General features: G+C 35.7%; 1 protein-coding gene across 2 annotated transcripts in view; it reads right to left on the bottom strand.

The window, feature by feature from the left end:
* The window catches only part of LOC129283407 (uncharacterized), a 38,671-nt gene extending 12,357 nt beyond the window's left edge, over positions 1–26,314 (bottom strand). The window contains exons 1-8 of one of the 2 annotated variants that reach the window (XM_064115455.1): positions 24,952–26,314; positions 22,279–22,354; positions 21,034–21,311; positions 16,176–17,920; positions 9,286–9,456; positions 4,236–4,403; positions 3,121–3,288; positions 2,234–2,395 (exon numbers count right to left, since the gene is read on the bottom strand). In XM_064115455.1, coding sequence (XP_063971525.1) covers positions 2,234–2,395; positions 3,121–3,288; positions 4,236–4,403; positions 9,286–9,456; positions 16,176–17,920; positions 21,034–21,311; positions 22,279–22,354; positions 24,952–25,234 — 3,051 coding nt within the window. In that variant the 5' untranslated portion in view covers positions 25,235–26,314. The remainder of the gene's footprint in view (positions 1–2,233; positions 2,396–3,120; positions 3,289–4,235; positions 4,404–9,285; positions 9,457–16,175; positions 17,921–21,033; positions 21,312–22,278; positions 22,355–24,951) is intronic. The other variant, XM_064115456.1, reaches the window with a different exon arrangement.
* Between the last annotated feature and the right edge of the window lie 1,451 nt (positions 26,315–27,765).

Here is a 27,765-nt window from a genome sequence, read left to right as displayed (position 1 = left end):
GTCGAAAATCCTTTTAATCATCACGCGTGAGCATTACTGAGTAAAACAAGTTTCATAACTAACTACTGCAGAACTATATGGTATACATATTACCATGAAACAATAAGCCCCCTCTATTTTCTCTTTCTCCCCTTTCCCCTTCGTTTCTTCGCTCCCTTCTGCTTCTCTCACTTTTTCTATTTCCTTCTCATTTTCCCTCCATCCCTTCCTATTTTCCTTTTTCTTTCATTTTTCTTTCTTCTTTCTTGAAGGAGCGGATGTTAATTCGGGACAAGTTTTTAATTGATGCAACGAGAGCAGGAAATTGTGAGCATGGTGAGAGAAAATAATTACAAAATTGAGCGCAAGAATGTTCAATACTTGTCATCAGCGTAAAAATGGGCAGATGCGAGTTACTAACGTATTTTCTGACATGAAAATCTGGACAAATTCCCAATTTTTTCTTCCCACTTTCTCTCTTTTCCTCTACTTTTTCTTAAGTCCCACTTCTATTGTCCCCTGTACTTCTTACCTTTTCTTGCGCCCTTCCTTCTCTTCCCCTTTTCGCTTTTTTACTCCATTTTATTATGTCTCCCTTCTTCATTTTATTTAATTTCCCCCTCCTTATCATTCTCTCTTTCTCATTCTGTCCTTCCTTTTCTTCCTTTGTCTCTTCTTCTTCCCTTCGATTTTCAATCTATTTTCCTTTTCTCCTTTTCCCTCTTTTCTTTCTGCCTCACCTTCCCTTTTTTATCCCCTCTGTTTTCTTTTCCATTTCACCTTTTCCTTATTTATTTTCTTTACCCCCTCTCCCTCTTTCTCCTCTTCGCCCCCCCCCTATTTTCTCTTTCTGCACTTTCCCCTTCTCTCACTTTTTCTTTTTCCTTCTCGTCTTCAATCCATCCCTTCATTTTCGCCTTTTCTTTCATTTTTGCTTTCTTCTTCTCCCTTTTATCTGCATCTCGTAGATCCGCGCCTGAAAGGCATGTCAGGGTATATAAAAAAGGATGACCATGTAGGGAAAGAATAGAGTAGATGGTTCTAGGACGACCTCTGGAATGTAGGGTCAACATCGACAAATACCTGCTCCTTTGTCAGAAACTCATTTACGATCACGACTAACCATTTCAGTGAATGAAATAACGGACACCACGGGAGAATATTCATATACATGTATAGGAAAGGACCCTTTACACTGGTGCCAGTGTGTAATCGAACACAATAAGTAATTCGGTGAAAAGCCTAAAATCCCAGTTATCAACCCAAAACTTTGTAATTTTCATAACAGATTTTATCCACGATAAATTATCGAAAACTTATGCTTGATATGAGATAAAAATCATGCAGTCTTGAACGAATGTGTCAAATCAGACCTCCTCTTTCGACCAAGAATGCCCGGCCGAACATACTAGGGAAACACCCTAGGATAGACGCGGGCACTATCCTCGGGCGCTCCCCTAGGGCACTCATGTCCTAGGGGAGCGGACGCGGGCGTCTTCCCTCGTCCGCTCCCCTCAAATGTCCGCTACGGGCTACCGCGTTCGCCCTAGGGGGCACTGTGACGTTTCCCGCGGCCGGCACTGTATGTAAATTGGTTGAAAAACATTAATTTGAAACTGATGTCAAGTTGTGAGGCAGGTATTTATCTTCTACAATATGTGAGTCAGCAAGGAAACAGTATGTTCATATTCATATCCATTTTCCATTCCAGCTTTTACCCTGCATACCATCTCAATCTAAACCACCTGGTCATTGTTCATTTCATCCTATTGTTATGTTCCATGTATACACTCAATGTAGCTCTCACTGTACTGTATACATTGTATGTATCATGGTCAATATCACTCTCATACACATACCACATGCACCTCTGATATTCAATGATCTACTTTCTCTCCCACCTTTTTGAAGCTGATATTTCTCTTTATATCTTTCATGTGTATTATCATAAGAGATGACTAGGAAGAATCACATATGGATAAAGTTAAAAAGGTTTCCATGTTTCGACATCAATCATAACCAAACACTTGAAGATATGACAATTTGTCGATTACAGCATACCTGTGCATTAAAACCAAATTTGAAAAAGAAATCTCATCTAGTCTCCTTTATTTATAAACACTCTCAAACAATATTTCTAAGTAGCATGAAATATGTTCTTTAATGTATTTAACACAATAAAATTAGATAAACACTTTTTGACTATTCCAAGTTTTCCAAACATGATGTGAGAATAAAATAGAGGCAGACATACCTTCAAGGTTGAAGCCTTCTCATTCAGATGAGAATAGAACTCCTGGTCCCAATCTCCTCTCAGTATCAGGTTAGTCAGGTTAGGTAGGAAGCATAAAGCTTCTACTAGGTGATATGAAGAGGCTGATAGAGGCCAATCAATCTCAATATCAAGAGTATGGACCTACATGTGTACAAACATTGATCATTAAACATACATGTACATATAAGATGGTATGATCATGCTGTAATGCTTCCAAGTTAAACTGGTTCAAAAATGTGTTGATAAGGCTAATGTATTCATAGATGTACTTCACAACATAACATTTTAGCATCCATACATGTTTAGGCTTCACATCTTTTCTGTTGAGGTGTATTTTGTTTAATAAAGGACTACACATTTTTAATACCTATGAATTTTGAAAGAATGAATTATTACAGGTAATCTATGTACCCTTATTCTCCATTACAGCATCACTTTTAACAATTATGAGATATCATGAAAATGATTAATTTAAGATCATACATGTGAAGACCATAATAATCTCAGATACTCTGTGATATGTTTGTTACTTCATATTTGTATTCTATTTTTAGTATAACCTTTTACCCTGCATACCATCTCAATCTAAACCACCTGGTCATTGTTCATTTCATCCTATTGTTATGTTCCATGTATACACTCAATGTAGCTCTCATTGTACTGTATAGCATACCTGTGCATTAGAACCAAATTTGAAAAAGAAATCTCATCTAGTCTCCTTTATTTATAAACACTCTCAAACAATATTTCTAAGTAGCTTAAAATATGTTCTTTAATGTATTTAACACAATAAAATTAGATAAACACTTTTTCACTATTCCAAGTTTTCCAAACATGATGTGAGAATAAAGTAAAGGCAGACATACCTTCAAGGTTGAAGCCTTCTCATTCAATTGAGAATACAACTCCTCCTCGTCACAAACTCTTCTCAGTATCAGGTTAGTCAGGTTAGGTAGGGAGCATAAAGCTTCTACTAGGTGATGTGAAGAGGCTGATGATAGAGGCTCATCATCCCAAATCTGAAGAGTATGGACCTACATGTGTACAAACATTGATCATTAAACATACATGTACATATCAGATGGTATGATCATGCTGTAATCCTTCAAGTTTAAACTGGTTCAAAAATGTGTTGATAAGGCTATAAATATTTGCATCACAACATAACATTTTAGAAACCATACCTGTTTAGGCTTCACAGCTTTTCTGTTGATGTGTATTTTGTTTATAAAAGACATTTTAATACCTATGAATTTTGAAAGAAGGAATTATTACAGGTTACCGGTATCTCTGTACCCTTATTCAACATTATAGCATCACTTTCAACAATTTCTGAGATATCATGAAAATGATCAATTTAAGATCATACATGTGAAGACCATAATAATCTCAGATACTCTATGATATGTTTGTTCCTTCATATTTGTTTTCTATTTTCAGTAACCTTTTACCCTACATACCATCTCAATCTAAACCACCTGGTCATTGTTCATTTCATCCTATTGTTATGTTCCATGTATACACTCAATGTAGCTCTCACTGTACTGTATACATTGTATGTATCATGGTCAATATCACTCTCATACACATACCACATGCACCTCTGATATTCAATTATCTAATTTCTCTCTTAACTTGTTAAAGCTGATATTTCTCTTTTTATCTTCCATGTATACCTATTTTATGAAGAAATATCTTGTAAAACTGACTGACGGACAAAGTTGTAAACAATTCTTTATTTCTACATCAATCATAACCAAACACTTGAGGACATGACAAATTGTTTCAATTACAGCATACCTGTGCATTAGAGCCAAATTTCCAAAACATTTACTCATCTAGTCTCCTTTATTAATAATCACTCCTAAATAGTATAAAAATATGTTCTTTAATGTATTTAACAATAAAATTAGATAAACATTTTTTTTTATTATTCCATGTTTTCAAGCATGGTGTGGGTATAAAGTAGAGGCAGACATACCTTCAAGGTTGAAGCCTTCTTATTCAGAAGAGAACAGAACTCCTCTTGGTTACACACTTTATATAGTGTCAGGTTAGTCAGGTTAGGTATGGAGCATAAAGCTTCTACTAGGTGATGTGAAGAGGCTGATGATAGACGCCTACCATTAAAAATCTCAAGAGTATGGGCCTACATGTGTACAAACATTGATCATTAAACATACATGTACATATCAGATGGTATGATCATGCTGTAATGCTTCAAGTTAAACTGGTTCAAAAATGTGTTGATAAGGCTAATGTTTGCATCACAACATAACATTTTAGCATCCATACCTGATTAGGCTTCACAGCTTTTCGGTTGAGGTGTATTTTGTTAAAGGACTAAACATTTTTAATACCTATAAATCGTGAAAGAAGGAATCATTACAGGTTATCTCTGTACCCTTATTCAACATTATAACATCACTTTCAACAATTTCTGAGATATCACAAAAATGATCAATTTAAGATCATACATGTGAAGACAATAATAATCCCAGATACTCTGTGATATGTTTGTTACTTCATATTTGTATTCTATTTTCAGCAACCTTTTACCCTGCATACCATCTCAATCTAAACCACCTGGTCATTGTTCATTTCATCCTATTGTTATGTTCCATGTATACACTCAATGTAGCTCTCACTGTACTGTATACATTGTATGTATCATGGTCAATATCACTCTCATACACATACCACATGTACCTCTGATATTCAATGATCTACTTTCTCTTCAACTTTTTGAAGCTGATATTTCTCTTTATATCTTCCATGTGTATTATCATAAGAGATGACTAGGAAGAATCACATATGGATAAAGTTAAAAAGATTCCATGTTTCTACATCAACCATATCCAAACACTTTATTTTCATTATATAGCTTTTCTGTTTAAGTGCATGTATTATGTTAATACTAAAACCTCTGAATATTGAAAGAATTAAATTTTTCAAAATCGTTTATCTTGGTTATGTACTGTTGGCATTATATAATATTAACTGCCTTATTCTTGTGGAAGCGCAGTGGTGTAGCGGTTCTGACTCTCGCCTTGTAATCAGAGGGTCATGTTTTCGAATCCCACCATGGCGTAGCGTCCTTTGGCAAGGCATAAATCAACACTTTGCCACTCTTACCCAGGTACTAATTGATTGAGTACCGGTAGGAAACAACCATCATTGTGGTTGGTTTAGCAGGTGTGCACCTATAAAAACAGGCTACTTAAAGATTAATTAAGTGAATGGGTAATAATAATTATGAAGTGCTTTGAGAAGTCTAGATTGATAAAGCGCTGTATGCCAATTATTATTATTCTCAAAACAAATTTGGATGATTTACAAGTTTACAAAAGCCTGTAATTGATGTGACCTATAATTACTTTTCGATGCAAAGAACTTAATAATTTCAAACATTCTTTCAAGAACAACATGTGCTGCTACTGCATGTCTACATAGATGTATTCCATTTTCAGAAGCCTTCACCCTGCAAACCATCTCAATCCAACCCACCTGGTCATTTTTCATTACCTTCACTCTATGTGTATATATTCCCTATACTGTAATACACACATGTATCATGGACATTGTCATTCAATATCACTCTCATACAAATACCACATGCACCTCTGAAATTCAATGATCTACTTTCTCTCCTACATGTAACTTTTAAAGCTAATATTTCCCTTTATAACCTCCATGATTATGAAGTATTATCAATTAAAAGATGTCTAGGAAGATATGGATTTTATAAAGTTAAAAACGATTCCATGTTTTTGCGTCAAAACACTTGAAAGTATAACACATTTTAAATGACAGCATACCTGTGCATTAGAAACAGATTTTTAAAAAAATCTCATTTAGTCTCCTTTATTTATAAGCACTCTCAGATAATATTGTCTACATACATGTAGTACAAAAATTTATTCTTAAATGTATATTTTATCCCTATACAATTACATTTTTCCATATTGGTAACGTCATAAAAAGGGCAGCTGCCCAAAATAATACATAATATAAAATGCATAAATTTCAAATATCTTAACGGTTTGTGATGATTTATTTTCACCAAACGATATGAAAAGAATTTACTAGCATACAGGTATAACATCAATCAAATATTTAATAATAACTTCATTTATTCATTATGATGGATTTTTCTTGAACCTTCAATATTTTTTTTTTATTTTCTGTTATTTTATTCAACTTTTTGTCAGGGTGAACTTCCCCTTTAAACATGATATTTGTTATGTTCTTCCTTGTACATACATCAGTATTTATCAAAGATGTATGAAAAGAATCATGAATCGGTATTAGTCAGTTACTTAATATACAGGCCTACATAATTATGTAAACCTGTGTAGCGATTATAACCAGAACTTCATAACAGAATTAGCTGGACACTAAACCTGTGCAGTACATGTAAAACAAAAAAATATCCAGGATATTAATTCACCTTTTGTTTGTTATTTAAAACAATCTAGAGGGTATGTTATACATGTAATACATATTTGATAATAATAATATTTTGCATTTATACAGCGCTTAACACAACGGAACAATGTCACTAAGAGCTTTACAGAAATATTATTACCCCGGTCAACGGATCCTTGCATGCCCGCATACAATGTATGCACCTTCTCCACTCCCTGAAAAGCACTCCAACAAGAGTTCTAAGACTCAATTGCTAGGCATACTATTTATAGGCTTTTGCATCCTACCGGGTACCCATTTAATGCCTGGGTGGAGAGTGGGAAATTGTGGATTGACGCCTTGCCAAAGGACGCTAGCGGCTAGGCCATGGTGGTATTCGAACACACGACCCTCTGATTACAAGGCAAAGGGTCAGATCCGCTACACTACTTTGCCTAAATGTACAATATCTTTGTCCATCTCAACTATCCGTTGTAATCTTTCTATCTCTTTTTACCAAGAGCCTCATGAAAGCAGCTAGGTTGAAAGATTGGCCCTAGTTTTTATAAACAGTATTTAGAGATTGGTGCTAATCACATTAGTACTACTACACTATACCTCATTTGATATGTCTGGTCTGAGCAAAGCTCCATCACAAACCATCAATGTGATTATATGCTACATTTGCTTTGTTTTAGCTTTCTGTTAGAAATAATAGATTGTTAATATTCCTGGCGTTATTACGCTGTTAAGGTGAATACGGCAAAATGACTGATTTCTTTTTCCCTTCTCTTTGCCCTCTCCCCTCTCTTTCTCCCTTTGTCTCTCCCTCTCTTCTTTATCTTTATTCCCTTCAACATTTTTCCTTTTTTCTATCTTACTATGTTCAATACCCTTTCTTCCCATCAGTCATTGTTCCTAATTCTCCCTATCTTGATCTCTTTTCAAGCTCCCATTTGCCCCCAAGTTTCTTCTTTAAGATATGAATACTCAATTCCAACCATTCTTTTTTTTTTCATATACTTGTATTTGCATAATTTATATATTTTTGTTATACCAATATCTTAGTACAATTATGAATTTATGTAGCAAAAATCAGAACAAAAAATTAGTTAAACCACGTATTAGCTTCTCCTCCTCCCCCTTCTCATTACTTCACTATGAAATTTGTTATGAATTGAATTGACTCGTTATAATCCATGTGCATATTATCGCTTGCATTATGTTTGTGTATGTACATTTATATTCATTTCATGTTGCCCTGTATACTGTTCGTCTAAAACAGATAACCTGGGCTTATTGTAATTGTTTCCCTTTTTATCAATAAAAGGTGATTTATATAAAAACAAGTGGAATGCCTCTGGCCGTCTCACCTGCATCACGCGATTCAATATAGCAGCAGTGCTGATTTTGAAAACTACTATAACTCGCACAAGATGTTCAGTGATACTTGGTTACTCTTATTTCCACGTTTTATGAACTAGACCAATACACTTATAGAGATATGATGGCAATTCAACAAATACCCCCAACGTGGCCAAAGTTCTTTGACCTTACATGACCTTTGACCTTGATCATGTGACCTGAAACTCGCACAGGATGTTCAGTGATACTTGATTACTATTATGTCCAAGTTTTATGAACTAGACCAACACACTTTCAAATTTATGGCTGTAATTCAACAAATACCCCAATTTGGCCAAAGTTCATTGACCCTAAATGACCTTTGACCTTGATCACGTGACCTGAAACTTGCACAGGATGTTCAGTAATACTTGATTACTATTATGTCCAAGTTTCATGAATCAGATCCATAAACTTTCAAAGTTATGATGGTAATTCAACAGATACCCCCAATTCGGCCAAAGTTCATTGACCCTAAATGACCTTTGACCTTGGTCATGTGATGTGAAACTCATGCAGGATGTTCAGTGATACTTGATTAACCTTATGTATAAGTTTCATGAACTAGGTCCATACATTTTCTAAGTTATGATGACATTTCAAAAACTTAACCTTAGGTTAAGATTTTGATGTTGATTCCCCCAACATGGTCTAAGTTCATTGACCCTAAATGACCTTTGACCTTGGTCATGTGACATGAAACTCAGGCAGGATGTTCAGTAATACTTGATTAACCTTATGGCCAAGTTTCATGAACTAGGTCCATATACTTTCTAAGTTATGCTGTCATTTCAAAAACTTAACCTCAGGTTAAGATTTGGTGTTGACGCCGCCGCCGCCGTCGCCGCCGCCGTCGCCGTCGGAAAAGCGGCGCCTATAGTCTCACTCTGCTATGCAGGTGAGACAAAAATCATGTTTTTTTTTCAAATTGGTTGTTTAATCATTAATTTGTCTTACATGTATCTAGGAATGTCACTGCACAAGAATGGCATAATAAATCATTATAATGTAGGCAACTAAAATTGCAATCATATAAAGTCATCAGCATTATATCAGGACTACGATTACATTGTTACATAATCTAGAATTATAAATTACTATCAGTATTGTTTTAGCACTGTCATTCTCATTATTACTATCATCACTCATCATCTTCTTCCTCCTTATAAATTCTAACATCAACATGACCGTCTTATTCTTTAAGATGAATTTCTACTTACTGTGGCTGTCCTTCCTTCTTTGGCAAGAGTTTCATAGAAGGTAGGGTGAAAGCTTCCAGTCAGTTTAACATCCCTTAGTGATGGTGCTGAGCATACCATCGCTGCAACCTCTTTTGATATACCTGGTCCGTAGGAAGGTATCAATACATTTCCACCAATATGCATTGCGATCTGGAAGTAGAGCCATACATGTAATTTACAATTACATTAATTTGATTGCATTACTTGGTATTAGATTGCCCCATTGAATAGTTTAAAATTTTGTATTCTGCAAGAGGGCATTTTCACCACAGATGGACACAGAGGCAAAAAAATCAAGTTGATATTCATGTAAAATGCTTTATGTTTTTTAATAAAACAAGACCTGAAGTTTCTGAGACAAATTTTTTTCCGACTCTGGCAGCCATTTTTTATTTCAAAATGGCTGCCAAAGTATGGATACAAATTAGTGTTGAAAATAGTATATTGATATATATTTTGTTTTGACAGATTTTTAAAGAACAGGTTTGATCATGATGTTTTCGCCTGTGATTTTGCTTGCTATCATAACACTTTTTAAAATCCCACAGAAAGAAACACCAGTAATTCATTCATCTGATAAAAAAACATTGATGAAGTATGTGATATGGTATGTAATGTCAGTTACCGAAAACATGAACTTTTTTTTCTCATTTCCTGGAAAAGAGGATATATTATATGAAACTTGGTAGATTTCCTCTCTAAGAGGCTGTTCTCACTCAGTTCCTTAAACTAGTTTAGTGGAAACTAGTTTAACGCTAAGTGAGAACGGTCGAAGCGCTCTTGGAAGCGCTCTTCCAAACCAGTTTGGAAGACCACCTCGCGATGTAGTTTTCAAGATCGCTTCGCATCGGAAAAGTGGTTTTAGCGTAAGTGAGGACACAACCGTTCTTCGGGAAGCGATCTTCGCACATTTTGAGCGCGCTACTCCACACGACAGGTGTAGAATGCCTATGCTGCGGTTTCGAATTTCGCGCGAAACGTGTCACCCCACTGAGAGCGTTTCCATAGCAACAAGAGCGCTTTACGTGAAGTGATTTTGAAAACCACTTTCGTGTGATCAAGTGAGAACGCTAGCAAAGCGATCTTCCAAACTGGCTTTCTGAACCGGTTCCCAGTAAACTAGTTTTAGGAACGTAGTGAGAACAGCCTCTAGGAGGCTGTTCTCACTCAGTTCCTTAAACTAGTTTAGTGGAAACTAGTTTAGTGGAAACTAGTTTAACGCTAAGTGAGAACGGTCGAAGCGCTCTTGGAAGCGCTCTTCCAAACCAGTTTGGAAGACCACCTCGCGATGTAGTTTTCAAGATCGCTTCGCATCGGAAAAGTGGTTTTAGCGTAAGTGAGGACACAACCGTTCTTCGGGAAGCGATCTTCGCACATTTTGAGCGGGCTACTCCACACGACAGGTGTAGAATGCCTATGCTGCGGTTTCGAATTTCGCGCGAAACGTGTCACCCCACTGAGAGCGTTTCCATAGCAACAAGAGAGCTTTACGTGAAGTGATTTTGAAAACCACTTTCGTGTGATCAAGTGAGAACGCTAGCAAAGCGATCTTCCAAACTGGCTTTCTGAACCGGTTCCCAGTAAACTAGTTTTAGGAACGTAGTGAGAACAGCCTCTAGGTAACATCCCTCCCTTCTACACCAAAATTAAAGATTACCAATTAACAATGAAGCCATAGGGTACCATTAAATATATGTAATGTCAGTTACCAAGTGGAAAATGTAATGTCAGTTACCGAGATGTAATGTCAGTTACCATGATAAAACGTTGGTTACCAATATTGAAATGCAAATATGTGGTCAATTTTATGGTGAAGAAATATTGTATACTTGTTATTTAAGTCAAGTCACACCAGAAGGAGCTTGCTATTGACTTTTAAAAGGTATAGTTCACAAGGAATACTATATGTAATTATGAAGGAAGTTGCATTCCCATCGTGCAAAAAAAAAATACTATGAAATTGTTTTGTACATGCACTTACCAAGTACCTAATTGTTTGTATCAGACAATTTTTTGTTTGGTTTTCGGGGGGGGGGGGGGGGGGGTAGGGGGTACTTTTCCCAACCTATTGCCTAAATCTGCAACATTTTTAAAGCTTAACATTGTGATGAAGGGGATTTCCAGGGTCCCTTTTTTAGTTTCTAGGATTCTTTTGAGCATTGCCTCGCTAAAAGTAAATTCCTGGTTTTTATACCTGTTAGTAGTGTGGATGTGTGATACAATTTTGTTTTTGGTTTACAAGTATAGATGAAAAGTGAAATTTGACAGTTCTGATCAATGTTGCATGGATCTACTAAAACTGTGGTGTTTTTTCTAATTTACAAATAGTTCAGTTTCAGTTTAGAAGCTGGAGTTTATTTTTTGTTGACAGCTTATAAAAGAAATTAGCAAAGAAAATGATTAAACAAATTATGAAGAGAATTGAAATCCGACAGATATGAACAAGCATTGCTTGCACTGACCAGAATAGAAATCAATAAAACTACATGGCTGCATGAGATTCGGGGGAGGGGTACATGTACATGTAGCCTAGGAGAGGAGACCCTTATTCATTTTTGCCTTTTTTGAGGGGAGGGGGAGGTTGGAGAAGGAAAAGGCTTAAAAAGTCAATATAAAACTGATGAATATATTATGGGTGTATAGTCAGAAAAATCCATGTGTACAGTCAATGCAATATTAAATTACTATAGGAAAACATGTAGCTGCTATGACAACACCCCCCCCCCCCCCCCGAGTAAGTAAAACATACATTTCTTATCTTTTGATGATTAAAAATGTGAAGTATTATGAAACTACTTTTATGATTTTAAAAAGCCTTACATATATAAGTACCAAGAAAATTATGCCTTTGAAAATCATATAGCACTGGTAAATGTTAATGTGTATTGTCAGTTACCGATAAGTAATGATAAAAATGTTCAAATCAAAGAAAGGAATTAAGAAAAAGAAAAAGTTTTTCATTGAAATGTTCCTAAAAACTTGGGTATACTTCCACATCAAGCTCACTTTCATGCGAAGCCCTGCACAGAAGATACAATGCAATGATTCCACACATTTGACTTCCATGTGTTATCTCTATGGCAAATTAAGTGTAATGTCAGTTACCAGCATGGTTGTGGAAAAATTATCATAGTCCCCAAAAGACAAAAACGAATTTTTAAATATTTTGACACATCTTAACCTAGTAATGGAGGTATATTTACATATTCAAATTATTACTCTATCTACTCAGGGACATGAGATATTTCAATTTTAATGAACACCCTGAAATTGCATGTCCTTTTGCGTAATGTCAGTTACCGACACATTTTTGCTTGCTGATGCGTAAAGAAATGTGGTTACATAGGAAAACTTAGTATCAGAGTATACAGCAAGGTTCACTTTATTAACTCTATCAAAAGCAAACTCCCATCATTTGTTGTTTTAGAGATACACACAATGAAAGGTGTGAAAACATTGTGCCGTGTAATGTCAGTTACCGTGAAAATGCCCAAGAGTATAAATGTAATTAGTATAGTGGTATCTACAATTTCTGTGTGTCGTTAAGGAAGCCTATTTCAGTATGTCTATCCTGTATTCATCTCAATTGAAAAATTAATTTCAAAGACTTGTACTGATATAAACAGTAATATAAACATGATCTGTTACATATGAATGACAAATTAACACATTGTTAGAATCAAGTTGATAGTAGGACTATTAGAGATGATAAACTCAGCAGGAAATGCTGTCATGTCCCTCCCTTGTTTCAAAGACTTGATTGCCATTGGTGTCAGAATTATTGTTTTCATTCAAAAAGAAAAATCATACATCATTTTCAATATCAATTTTAAGTTTTACACAAGTGAAACTCAGGCAGGATCTTCAGTTATGCACTACATTACCCTTACGTTTAAGTTTTATGAACTAAGTCCACATACTTTCAAAGTTATGATAATAACATTTCAAAAACTTAACCTTGGTTAAGATTTCGATATTGATTCCCTCAACTTGGTCTAAGTTCCTTGACCTTAAATGACCTTCGACCTTGGTCATATGACCTGAAACTCAGGCAGGATGTCCAGTAATACATGTACTTGATCACCCTTATGTCCAAGTTTCATAAACTAGGTCCATAAAATTTAAAAGTTATGACAATTCCTCAAATACCCCCAACATGGCTAAAGTTTGTTGACCCTGGTCATGTGACCTGAAAGCAGCGCCTATAGTCTCCCTCTGCTATATAGGTGGGACAAAAATAGGAAATATATAACTATACAGTGCATCCCCCAAAAATGTCCCTCTGACAAAGGGCTGAATTACTTTTAAAATGTGGTAGTATTCTCAATCAAATGTAGAGGAGTAGAAAGTTTATTTCATAATCTAACTTTTATGAAAATTTTCATTGGTCTTGCTTCAGCATTTTGTTACACACCCTGTAAACAGTGGTGCATTTCAGCCCATTCCAAGTTTGCAACACTGTTGTATTTCTGCATTAGCATGATAACCCTCATTTTACCATCCAGGATCTGAGCAGGGATATTTCTGTGATCTATTAGGGCTCATTATTTAACATGGTCATGATCAGAAGGGTATAAAACAACCAAAAATGATTTTTTTTTTTCATTTTTGATAGGGGATCAGTGCATCGACTTGATAGAAAATATGAATGATGGATACATGCAAGTACAATAAGCTGAACAGTGAATGGCAAACCACGAGTGTATCATACTTTGCATTACTTGTGGAAATATTCTTCTTTTTAATTAAAAAAGGTCCGGTGAATTAACTTTAGCTCATTAAGTTAATAAAAAGGAATGACATCAAGAATGCGATATAGTTAGAATTGAGCATGAAACAGACCTGACTTGTTGTCTCTATCATTGTGCATATCCCCTTATCAAACTTAAAATGAATTGTTACTGTAAAGTACTGTTTTTGCCCTTCCAAACATGCGCAATGTTACAATTTGATGAGTTGGTTAGATCTTGGAGATTTTCTGGTCAGCTCAGGAAATTCCCTGATCAGAATCTGAATGATCAAAGGGGTTGATATGCTAGGCAGTGCAGAATATAAGAATTGATAGCAGTGCTGCATAAATGCAAACTTGGAATGGGTTGAAAAGGACCACCCTTACACAATAATGTTTACAAACTATCAATGCCTAGGTATCCAAAAGCTGCATACGGCCATGCATGAATACATAATCATGAAATACAGCTGGAAAAAGTTTCTTCTCACAAATAATTTGATACCATATTTATGTGGTATGTCTTTGCACTTGGATAATTCTTTGCAGTGATGTAAATTTTGATTTGCACCAAAGGCATGACTGCAATGAATGAATCCAGATTTTTATGATGCCATAATCCTACATGAGTTAGTAAACATATTTGCGAATCCCTTGTCAATAAAACATAACGAAAACCTCAGTTTGAGAACACTATACCCCAGTTTCCCTCAATCAATTCTCTTCTCCAAGTACAACAAACCATAACTGCCCCTAGCAAGCAATTGAAGTATCAAAACACCTGTTTCTTGACCTCGGTCCGAAGATAACACAACAGCCCGGCATATACAGTCACAGCAGGGGGCCACACACGATGGGATGCATGCGCAGCGCTGAGCGCGGTCCCTGCAAAGCATGCCGTCATTTTTATTCGCTTACTTTCCTTATTTCAAGGTCAATTTTCTTCGTTCGAATTGAAAATTAACACTGCATAGCATGCCGTCATTTTCATTCGCTTACTTTCCTTATTTCAAGGTCGATTTTTTTTCGTTCGAAATTGAAAATGGACCAACATTGGATTTCTGAATACAATATGCCTTTGAAAACGGGATTAAATATCGAATACAATAATTTCATTCCGAAGGTCCTACTTCAGGCAGAGAAGTCTTACGTAATAGCACAGCTGTTGTTTATCATTTCGTCCTTGGCGAAAGTGGGGATTACCTGGCCTAGCGGGGTTGATCAGGCGAGTGTTTCATAAAGCTGTTCGTAAATAAAGAGCAACTGGTGATCCTGCCTTGCGGTAAATGGTACACACCATTGGCGATGATTTAGCCCGCGAGAAAGGATCACCAGTCGTTCTTAAAGTCGCTCTTAACTTACAAACAGCTTTATGAAACGGCCCCTTGGGCTTGGAAATGATTTTGGGATTTACAAACGCAAAATGGGGTATAGAACCGCAGTTTGCAATCTGAACTGCTGTCTTTCTCCAAACGGGGGTTTGACGTAATGAATTAACTTAAAAATTGATACTAAACAGTGTTTATTAAACAATTATAATGTACATTATTGAAAACATGTTTTTAAATTGATTTTAATGCAGCCCTTGTAGGAATATGACATCACTGACATCTGGATTCATTCAATGCAGTAATACTTTATTTTGGCGCAAAAAACAAAAATTATATAAGTGCAAAGAATACCTACTGTACTGATCATCCAAGCGTTAACAAATACCCCATAGATATTGTATCAAATTATTTGGAAGAACATAATCTTTCATGCCATTTTTGATAATTGTGTTCATGATACATTTTCCATAAATTGGGGATTTGAGATGTTAAGTTTTATTGAACTCGCCCGGTATAATAATTATCATAATATGCATGCATAAGATGGACAATGTTTCAGTCCAATTCAAGATTCCAATATCTTCATACATGTATGTACTACTGATATTTTACTCAGTAAATGAAAAACAAACTGAAAGATGGATGTTTGAATGGTTCAGCTTTTTTTTTTTTTTTTATGTATAAGTCAATTTCAAGACTAGTAAGATCTTTCTGATGACTTTCAGCTACACTCCTGAAGGTGTGCTACTGTATTGAAAAAATAGAAACATGCATGACATCAGGGTACTTTTCCTTTGTATCCAACTTACCGCCTTTGAATATATCCCAGTGGATGCATAACCAGCTATAGTGTGTGTGTCTTCAACATCAATGGACAGAGATGACACTGAATTCCGAAGCATGGCGTTGGTATCTTCATCTTGACTCTCAAAGGTTACATCAACCAAGAAATTCAGCTCCTTTTGTGCAACGTCTCTGCTTTGGGTGTACTGTTGTAGCAGACATGTGGTGATATACTTGGCAATGTTTTTGTCCTGTGACACAGTGAAGTACAGGAGATACCTAAACTCTTCCTTCCTAGGGATCACTACTTCCTCAATCAGCCTCTTAAATTCAGTGCAATCTGAATCATAGAGAGAAGCAAGATAGACTGCAGCCATGTACTCCTGGAATAGTTTATGAGGAAAGAAGAATGTTGACTGCAGGAACGGTCTGCTCTTATCATGAATGGATGAGAGCTTATTCTCCTGTGACAACACCCCTACTTTGCATGCTGTTTTCACAGAGTCTGAGTACTGTTCAAGATCTTCTTCATTGAAAATAAGGTTATTCGATTGCAGTCCAGCAAATGCCAATTTGGCAACGGGTTCCATGAGTTTTTCAATTTTAGAGCGATGGTCATTAAATGATGGACCCCTTAGATCTTGGATCTCTTTTTGGACATAATGCACGTTTAAGAATTCAAACATCTCATGAAATAATTCAGAGAATGTTCGAATGGTTTTAAACAATTCTTTCTTTTTGTCATCAAGTCCTCTCCACATAAGACAGAGCATAGATATATAGATAGGATAGGGTGCCATATACTCTGATATGATGTCATTCTCTTTGATCATTTGAATAAGCTGATCTGCTGTGACTGTATTGTCTTTAAAGTACTTGTGAATGTAAACCTCCACATTCTTCTTACTAAAGCCTTCCACATGAATGAAAGCATACAGTTTCATTAGATTGAGATCCCACTTTATCTCATTGGCCTTCCATGGACGACTGGTCACCATCACTGGGCAATTGCTGAGTTCATCTGAACGAAGGATATGTACTAGAGAGATATCATCTTCTTCAGTAGTGCTTTCACTTCCATCTGAGATGCTGCCTCTTGGCATCAATGGGGCAATTGGTGTACGTGAGGACATATGCCCCATTAACTTTCGTCGCTTTGATTTTGGGCTTGAATCTGGTTGATCATTAGACTCTGGCTGAGCACCTTCTAATTCTTGTTTGGTTTCAGAGTGCTGTACAACCTTGCCACTAAACTCATCTAATCCATCACAGGCAATGAATACCTTTTCTGGATTTGAACGGATGTAATTGGTGATCTGACAGGCTGTTGCTGGGTTGTCCTTTGAGAGATAAGACTTGACTATCTGACCAATTGTATATCGCTTGACTTCACGAAGAGGGATTACAAGTACCCATACAAACTTAGGAACATCAGGACTACCGTTTATCCAGTCCCATGCAATCTTTGCGCAGAGTGTCGTCTTTCCAGCCCCTGCTTCTCCCTGAATGATGATCCGATTTGGAAACTCTCCATTAATTTTAAGTTTGAAGAGGTCCTTATATTCGAGTGATCGCTTCTTATTGCGATAATCTTCTTCTTCCAAAACAAGGTGTGTATATATGTCTTTACACGGCGCAAGGGAACGTGGATTAAGACTATCAGCTCTAATCTTACAGAAATATCTTCTGTAATGGGATTGAAGCTCCTTTCTACATCTTTCAACCAGGTCAGGAGTGAGTGGTTGGGTCTGTGATGCTGGCATTGATGCACCTATGAATGAATTAAGGAGGGTTATAAGAAGCGTATATTTACATGAACACAATAACTTTGCTACTGTTGATCATTCCTGGTCGATTGCTTTTAAATTTTATTTATTTTTTTACCAAAATGACTGAAATTATCAAGAACTCTTCAGTGAGTACCAGTAGACAATTTCTGCATTTGATATTCTATACATATCACATATGTATGTTACCAGGCATGACAAAACATACCCATATAAATTGCCAGAAATTAATTGTCAGGTACTTATTCCTACTGAGAGAGGAGATACTCAGCTTTAAATGGATGAACCTAACCCTCATTACAAAGAGAAGAACATTCACTATCATAAAATATTACTTTTGAGAAAATGAGGATTAAAGTTTACAATTGTATTGAAACACACTTCCTCCCACACAATTGTGAAAGGTGACAAAAAGAGGATAAAAACTCAATAAAATCATTCTACAAGGAATCATCAAATTAGATCCAAATGACACTAATTAAGTACATCCTAATTATTAAAGAAATACATGTATTTCTTCTAGTTTTTTAATATATTGGAGTTCAAATAAGGGGAATACTCTGGTTTTCAGGTAGAACAAATTGCAAAAAATAATCAAACATACAAAATATTAGTCTGAAACTCTGCACCATGACAATTCCACAATATTTAGTCTAAAGGGGGGGGGGGCATAGTGGCCTCGATATTTTTTAAAAATAAATATGAAACGTTTGAGGGTGATCGGGAGTCATTTCATGACTATCTTCTGTCAAATCTGAACAACTTTTGAGAGGAAGTTTTGACGCCCGGGTATACGGTTATGAAATTGCCCAATATTGCGTCAGTGGATGTCAGACTCAAAGTTGCTCTTTAACATGATTTTGTAGTCTGTACAAATATTATATGCTTTGAGCGAAAACTGCTTCTTGTTAATGACTGATTATTTTTGTTTTTATTGACAACAGTAATTTATTTTTGACATAATGAATTTTCAAATCATTATGCTTTAATTATTAAATTCCTAATTGACATTTAGTAGTCCAAAATTTAGCGAGAAGAGCCTTTATACTTAGGATTTTCATTGTGCACTCTTCAGAGTATGACGCACAAACGAATGGAAGTGAATACAACAAAAGAATATAACAAAGGGTGCGTAGGCATAATGGCGCAAAATAGCAAGCGCTAATTGGCTATTTATAAAGTCTGAACAGTAAATTAGTCTTGTCCCCAGTGATACTAGATTACTCTTATATCCAAGTATTACGAACTAGATCCACACACTTTCAGAGTTATGATGGTAATTCAACAAATATATGTAACCCTAACATGGCCAAAGGTCATGACCTTAAATGACCTTTGATCTTGGTCATGTGACTTGAAACTCACAGAGGATGTTCAGTAATACTGATTACTCTTATGTCCAAGGTTCATGAACTAGGTCTATATACTTTCTTAGTTATGCTGTTATTTCAACAAGTGGAATGCCTCTGGCGGTCTCACCTGCATCACGCGATTCAATATAGCAGCAGTGCTGATTTTGAAAACTACTATAACTCGCACAAGATGTTCAGTGATACTTGGTTGATCTTATTTCCACGTTTTATGAACTAGACCAATAAACTTTCAAAGTTATGATGGTAATTCAACAGATAACCCCCATTATGGCCAAAGTTCATTGACCTTTGACCTTGGTCATGTGACCTTAATGCGCACAGGATGTTCAGTGATACTTGATTACTCTTATGTCCAAGTTTTATGAACTAGACCAACACACTTTCAAAGCAATGGCGCACTGTGAAATGTTTTGGGCAAGAAAACAAGTTAAAAAGGCAAAAGATATCTTCAAATCAATCTTCCTCGCTAAAGTTTGTGTTCTTCATGATTATTGTCTACTTTTATTCATGCAACTATTTCCAAGTCCTGCGCAGATCATTTTTCACCAACCTTTGACAAGTAAGTGGTGCTCACTCAAGCATAATAATTTTTTTAGTTATATCATCACTTGCTTGAAGAAATCTGTACCAATGTTCATTACGTCAAACCCCCATTTGGAGAAAGACCGCAGTTCAGATTGCAAACTGCGGTTCTATACCCCATTTTGCGTTTGTAAATCCCAAAATCATTTCCAAGCCCAGGGGGCCGTTTCATAAAGCTGCTCGTAAGTTAAGAGCGACTTTAAGAGCGACTGGTGATCCTTTCTCGCGCGCTAGATCTTCGCCAATGGTGTGTACCATTTACTGCAAGACAGGATACCAGTCGCTCTTTATTTACGAACAGCTTTATGAAACACCCGCCTGATCAATCCCGCTAGGCCAGGTAATCCCCGCTGTCTCAATTTTACCTCCACAGGCCAGATTATGAGCGTTGAGCCAAGGACGAAATGATAAACAATAGCTGTGCTATTACGTAAGACTTCTCTGCCTGTAGTAGGACCTTCGGAATGAAATTATTGTATTCGATATTTAATCACGTTTTCAAATGCATATTGTATTCAGAAATCTAATGTTAGTCCATTTTCAAGTTCGAACGAAGAAAATCGACCTCGAAATAAGGAAAGTAAGTGAATTAAAATGACGGCATGCTTTGCTCGGGCTGTTGTGTTATCTTCGGACCAGAAACAGGTGTTTTGATACTTAAATTGCTTGCTTGGGGCAGTTATGGTTTGTCGTACTTGGAGAAGAGAATTGATTGAGGGAAACTGGGGTATAGTGTTTTCAAATGAAAGGTTTTCGTCATGGTTTAAATGTGGAAAAAGCTTCAGGATATTACAAAATATATAATTTTACAGGATTATTTATAAGAGTAAACTTGTTTTGATATGGCATACACACTGTAGCCTCACTCTGCTATGCAGGTGAGACAAAAAACCTGTTTGAAATGCTGAACACTATTATCTAATAGGTTTTTACCAAGATGATCACCATAGATGCCATTACATACAAATTCAGATAAACAACAGCTCACATAAGACCCTTCTTGTTAGATTAGTAGCTCTACCAACAACAAACTATCTGAACAAGAATTTTTCTATAATTATTCCCAAGAAAAACAATGACAGGGTGGAGTGATTCCTTGCAGGAAGTTAAAATAAGTTTTTTTTTTTTTTTTTCATTCTCACCTGTCCCTAATAGATTTCCAGTAATCAGTTTCTGAGACAGCGACACTAGACCACTCTTTTGTAAAGCCTCTGCAAGATGAGCCCTGATGTTTGTGTCTGGAAGCTGTTTATCCCTCCATCTTGTGAAAGCTGTCATCAATGCATCGCAGTTATCTCGGCTACGCTCCTTGATATTATCAAGGGTTACAATGGAGATATTCAGGTTAATGCCAACTTTCTTGTAGTAACTTGGTCTGATCTCTGTCGACAACATCAAAAGTTCTCTCTCACTGATGGTACTGTAGAAGAAATGAGAAATATCAAGTGCTAATATTATTGTGATGCATTATTGAGTACCAATTATCAAAATCAAATCTCATCTTCCCTATACTATACATTTGGAGGCAGTGGTAGACCGTGATCCATTATTGAGTACCAATTATCAAAATCAAATCACATCTTCCCTATACTATACATTTGGAGGCAGTGGTAGACCGTGATGCATTATTGAGCACCAATTATCAAAATCAAATCTCATCTTCCCTTTACTATACATTTGGAGGCAGTGGTAGACCGTGATGCATTATTGAGTACCAATTATCAAAATGAAATCACATCTTCCCTATACTATACATTTGGAGGCAGTGGTAGACCGTGATGCATTATTGAGTACCAATTATCAAAATCAAATCTCATCTTCCCTTTACTATACATTTGGAGTACGCAATTACTGTACATCATGCAAAGCCTTGTCTTATTTACAAATCTTACAAGTAATGTACAAACCCAGTAGAATACACATGTACATGTATTATTTTCTACCTAAACTAAAATAATGTACAGTCATCTCGAGTACTGAAGTGTGACGTAAGTTGCCATGGTGTCATGGCGGGCTGGTTCTGAACAAAGTCACACCTAGCAATCATCTGTATTTGTAAATGACTTTGGCTCATCTGAAAAATAGGTTGCAAGTGATCATTCCGATAGCAGCCATTTTCTCCTATGAGAAACACACGCTCTCATTTGGCAGGTTCATTTGTTTAGAACCAGGCCGCCATGATACCATGGCAACTGACCTCATCACTTTGGTACTCTATAGTCTTTATTAAAATGTTTATAACAATGTAAGAGTATGATATATCATGATCTAGATTTCTTATTTTGATGTTTGTCCAAATTTTCTAGCATACGAAGAAACACAGATTTTTAAAGCTCTGGTCACATCCCCCATGTGTACACCAAGTCAAGTATTGATTGTTTACATACTGTGGTAATGCTGACACGTCTGCTGCTCCTGTTGAAGTTGATGCTCTTGAAGTTGTTGTAGTTTCTTGTGAGACATCTTTATCATATTAAAGAAAGAAAAAAATGGAAAAAAATATGGTATAAATATAAAATGCTATATAATTTCACCATATTATCATTATTATTATTTCATTAGATATCAAATAATGACAACAAAATACTTGTATTTGAATATATGTTAACCTCTTAGTCTCAGTTCAATGATCAATGTGAAATTGAAAGTTGCCTCCCCTCCCCCTGGAAAAAATATTTGAATTTAAAGAGGAAAATATTTAATGGAAAATACATTGTAAATGCATCACATTATTAAATTTCAATTAACCCTATTTTAACTGAGTTATTTCAGACGGGGGAGGGGGTGGGAGGGGGATCAATTTGACCCCTGTTCAGATCTTGGCCGCTGATTGCGCGATCACTGTGTGATTTTGCACGTGCATCATAAAGCCGGATGTAAACTATAAGACTATCTAGTAAAATTTTCCAAATATTGATTGTCTATATTTCTTATCATCTAATTATGCAAATAAGCATCTATATGAAATTTCCCCGAAATTTGTTTATTGTAGGTTTTTGCCTTTTCAATATAGCTAGTAGAATGCTTATTTTTTGAGAGAGTATTAATTTTTACATTTCTAACAGACAAAAGCTGCCAAAAGTCATGAATATCATGAACCAACAAAAGTAAAAACAATCATACATTTATAAATATAATTTTTGGTTTAAAAACACAACTTGCATTGACTTTTGTACACGGAATCACGTTTTTGAGCTATTTGGGGCCTGACATGCACTTTGCATAATTTCGAAACCACATATCCGGGCGTCGCAAATTTGGTCTCAAAAGATGCGCAAGACTTGAAAGTAAAAAGTCAGTGAACGGCGCAGTCAAAAAATTCCGCGTGACGGCATAGTGACAAAATTTGTTGATTGGGTCAAATGAGGATTAATGCAAAACTGTTGTATCATTTCACATCCTGGACCCCATCGTATACTATTGTGGTTTTAAACTTTTCTATCTAATGATAACTACCATGGTAACACTGCTCAACAGCCAATCAGAATCAAGGATTCCATGCAAGTTATGATTGATTTACTTTTATGCAATGAGCCTCCTGGTTGGTATGCAAGTAAGGAGGGAACCATCGGTATCACTCACTCATGATTTCTTTTGTATGTTATTTTACAAAATATAACATATCAAAATTGTTTCCTCATTGTAATGCAAAAGTTTTACTCTTTCCTAAACATATGGCATTGCCATTTAATTAACCCTTTGGTGGTTAAATCTGTATTCTCATATGTTTAACAACTGAAATTTTAAAAAATGAAGAAAAAAAATGAATAGTGAGTGAGCTACATCAGCCATGAACTCTCTCTTTGCATACCACTGAAATGTGAATAACTATGAAAAAAGCATCATAACTTTCTCATCTTGTTCAATTTTGAGAACATTTCAGCATTATGCTTGTTTGAATGGTATCTTTTTATTCAAATTAATTTGTTCTTATGGAGGACTTGACCTTTATTAATTATATACTGTGCTACCACTAGAAATTCCTAATGTACTACACTCAGAAAGGCATTTTATAAAAATTCTGCAAGCAAAGCCATTAACAAACTTATCTCAAACAGGTTTAATAGATTTCATTTAACCAAAGACATGAACAAATATATTATCACACATCTAACTCTTTACAAAAAAAATATTGCTTAACTTTAAAATTCAATAACTTCAGATTTTGATGAAATTTTGAACATTTTGCTGTGTGCATTCTACTACAATTATTTAGATATGAATATCTTCAGCCCGGAGTATCCCTTTAACGATTTATTGATTATTCACTTTTATCTGACTTCATTTGCTTAGGAAATGCAGGAAATCTGTCAAAATATATACCTATACTCTCAAATAATTTGAGAGCAATTATAGGGACAAAACCAAAATATGTATGTGTTAAAAATTTTACAGAAGGGAAATCAAAGTTATTGTTTGCAAATTATTAATCTAACCTTGGTTTGGTACATATAACATTATGTGCTTACACTGATATTTAATCTAACGCATTTGGAGAGTACATGTATATCACAGTTAATTTTACAATAAAGCTAAAGCAAATATTAATGAAAAATATGAAATAGTGCACAATATGTATGATTTGTAAGCTCTTAAAGGTCTACCCAAAAGACTTCAAAGGATTCATCAAGAAGTAAAGAGCGTATCAAGTAACATGAAAAACTGGTGTAATAATTATTTTTTACAAAATTAATAAAACCTCTTAGCATGGTTTTGAAATTTTGGGATCCCTTGTTGTCTATTTTGTTATACTAAACGAAAGGATAATTTCTAAGTTATCTTTAATTTTTAGATATTTTTTTATTATCGAACACTACATGTACCAGTATTACGTTGTACGTAAATATTTTAAGTTAAAATTAGAATTAAATGAGAAGGGGCCATAAAAAATATATATTTAAAAAGGAGAACATCACCCTTCCCTCTCCCGAAGAGACATCCCCAATCGCAAAGAGCAGTTCAAGGAATAAACTATTATAATAAAATTCATTAAATTACATCATTTTAAAGGGGATCTCGCTTTTATGTATTTTTAAAAGGAATATGTAAGGCCACCTTACCCTCTCCAGATGGGAAGAAATCATCTACTAATTCCGCAAATCCAGCGTCTTCAAATGCCTTGATGATACCAGGTATTTGGTTTGCTCTCCGTGTCTTTCTTTTCCAGTCGAAGAGCATGGAGGTGGTTCCTTCGGAACTGTCATTTCGTCTATTTGTACTGATGTATGTACTGACTTCGGACTTCTGGAATCCCAGTTTCAACCCGAACTTCAATACATTCTTATGGTCACCCACAGCCTCTGCTAGGTCCATGAGTTTTTCCTCTGTTAAGGTCTCCGTCATGGTACTTGGTGATTTTTGCCTGATTTTTTTCAATTAAAAGCAGATTAAATGAGAAAAAGGCATGAGAATGTGGGTGAGAAAACTAAATGAAAATTTCCAATTCTTCTCCGGTCACTCCTGCAAAACCATTTTGAGAAGGCCACTTGAATGTGGAGTACCCCAAGGCTCTGTCGGGGGACTTGTTCTGTTTTCCAGTAGTTTGAGTGCCCAACATCATTTCCAGGTGACATACAGATAACATTCTTCATCTGCTACTTCTACTACCATGGGTGTCGATTTATGTGGAGGGGATGAACAAGATCGTAAACAGAATTTTTCTGGAGGGGGGGGGGGGGCGTAAACATTTCTGATGAAACTCAAAGCGAGGGAGCAAATTAACCAAGTTTGCCATTGGAGCGCTTTTGCATTTTCTAAAGTGAAATTGAAGGATTTTGTGCACACTTATGGTTAATTTTGTGAATATTTTTCAGTATAAATATTTTATTCAATTTCTCTCTTTTTTTTTTGCTATTTTTTTTTGGGGGGGGGGTAACTGCCTCTCTACTCTGCTTATCAGGCTGTGACAAGCTTTGTATTAATGACTGGATAGGGGAATATCATGCCAGACCATAGTAATAGACTGGATAGGGGAATATCATGCCAGACCACAGTAATAGACTGGATAGAGGAATATCATGCCAGACCATAGTAATAGACTGGATAGGGGAATATCATGCCAGACGACAGTAATAGATTAAGGCGGGTGCAGAGACGCAAATATTCTCAAAAGTTTAGCAAGGCTTAAAAAATGGGCATGACACGGTGCAGCACCGAAGTTTTGCATTACAGAATTATCACAAAAAATATAGGTGGGGGGTCAGATCCCTCGTCTTATTAGTGGACCCCTGCAATACAAGTTCAATATAATAGTATCAAAACATATCAAAATGTTTTGTTTAAAAAAATAATCATAACTTTTAAAGTATAGTATCAGACAGCCAAATAAACTTGACCCAATTCCCTCCAATAGGCTCGAGATCACATGCTGGATGTAACATCATCAATCGAGTCGGCGTCACTTGTATAGATAGACAATGGTATGTAACCAAGCAGTTGCAGACAATAAAATTATCTGCTTTCATTCAATTCCTTTACATTTCCTTAATTCATCATTGATGTTAGACGTTGTTAATAATACAGGTCAGCTCAAAGAAATCTAAATACCCCTGTCCCTTTGTTAACTCTATAACATTTAGTTGATGATATCACTGCAGGAATGAGGTTTGGTGCTCCTTTTAACCCTAACTTATCTGCAGGGGGGGGGGGGGGGCTTTCAGGCACCCTCAAAATACCCCTGTCTCTTTGTTAACTCTATAACATTTAGTTGATGATGTCACTGCAGGAATGAGGTTTGGTGCTCCTTTTAACCCTAACTTATCTGCAGGGGGGGGGGCTTTCAGGCACCCTCAAAATACCCCTGTCTCTTTGTTAACTCTATAACATTTAGTTGATGATGTCACTGCAGGAATGAGTTTTGGTGCTCCTTTTAACCCTAACTTATCTGCGGGGGGGGGGGGTGCTTTCAGGCACCCTCAAAATTGTTCGAGATATATCAGCTGCACAAATTTTTACCATGCCGCTCACCGACTATTTAATTTTAAGTCTCACGCAGCTTTATACATGTAGACCAAATTTGTGATGCGCGGGTATGCGGTAACGAAATAAATTATGCAACATTAAGTTCTTGTCAGACCAAATTGCTCAAGATGTATCTATCATGTACAAAGTCACAACAAAATCTGTTTCACCTATTAAAAGAGGTTCAATTATTCTCATTTTCATTGACAATGTTCAGTCATTTAATTTGACGCTATTTAGAAGAGAAAAATAATGTACCCAATGGTTTTTTCCAGAAATTGTAACAAAAAGGTTTTTAAAAAGAAATACTTTAGAAATTAAAAAAAAATCAATAAAATACATGTACATAATAAAATTTATTTTGTTACCAGATTTTTTTCCGCTACATTTTTGATAAAATATCTGATGATGATTATGATAGAATTTTTGATAAAATATACCCCCCCCCCATAACATAAAGATGGAGAAAATAATCACGATATTTCGTTTTTCTTTCAGATTTTGGTTTAAGATATTTCAGTATGAGACAGATCTAGTACATCTAGTAAATCTGTATAAGATGAAGATTGTTAACAATGAAAAATTTGTATTTTCTAAAAAGGAGTTGGAAGATAATTTTGTATGAATGTACGCTTAATAGAAAGAACTTTGAAACTGAAAGGCAACAGTAAATTTTGATAAAGGTCCTCTGGTATGTCAAGTTTAGTTTAAAATAGGCGGCTTAGCTTCAGCCGGGGTAATAATATGATACCAATAGGAGCGGGCTATACATGGGTCAAAACTATTTTTTTGTCATTTCAATATGGCAACAGTTTTTTTTTTATTCCTTGTCATGTATCTCAACATAAAAATGACAATATTTTTTGTCTCGGGTCCGAGAAAAAAGTGAGCCGGGCCATAATTGCAGCGAAAAC

The sequence above is a fragment of the Lytechinus pictus genome, unplaced genomic scaffold (genome assembly GCF_037042905.1).
Source record: "Lytechinus pictus isolate F3 Inbred unplaced genomic scaffold, Lp3.0 scaffold_61, whole genome shotgun sequence".
Classification (NCBI taxonomy): Eukaryota; Metazoa; Echinodermata; class Echinoidea; order Temnopleuroida; family Toxopneustidae; genus Lytechinus; species Lytechinus pictus.
The sequence above is the reverse complement of the archived record's forward strand: the minus strand, read 5'-3'. Positions and strand labels throughout refer to the sequence as shown.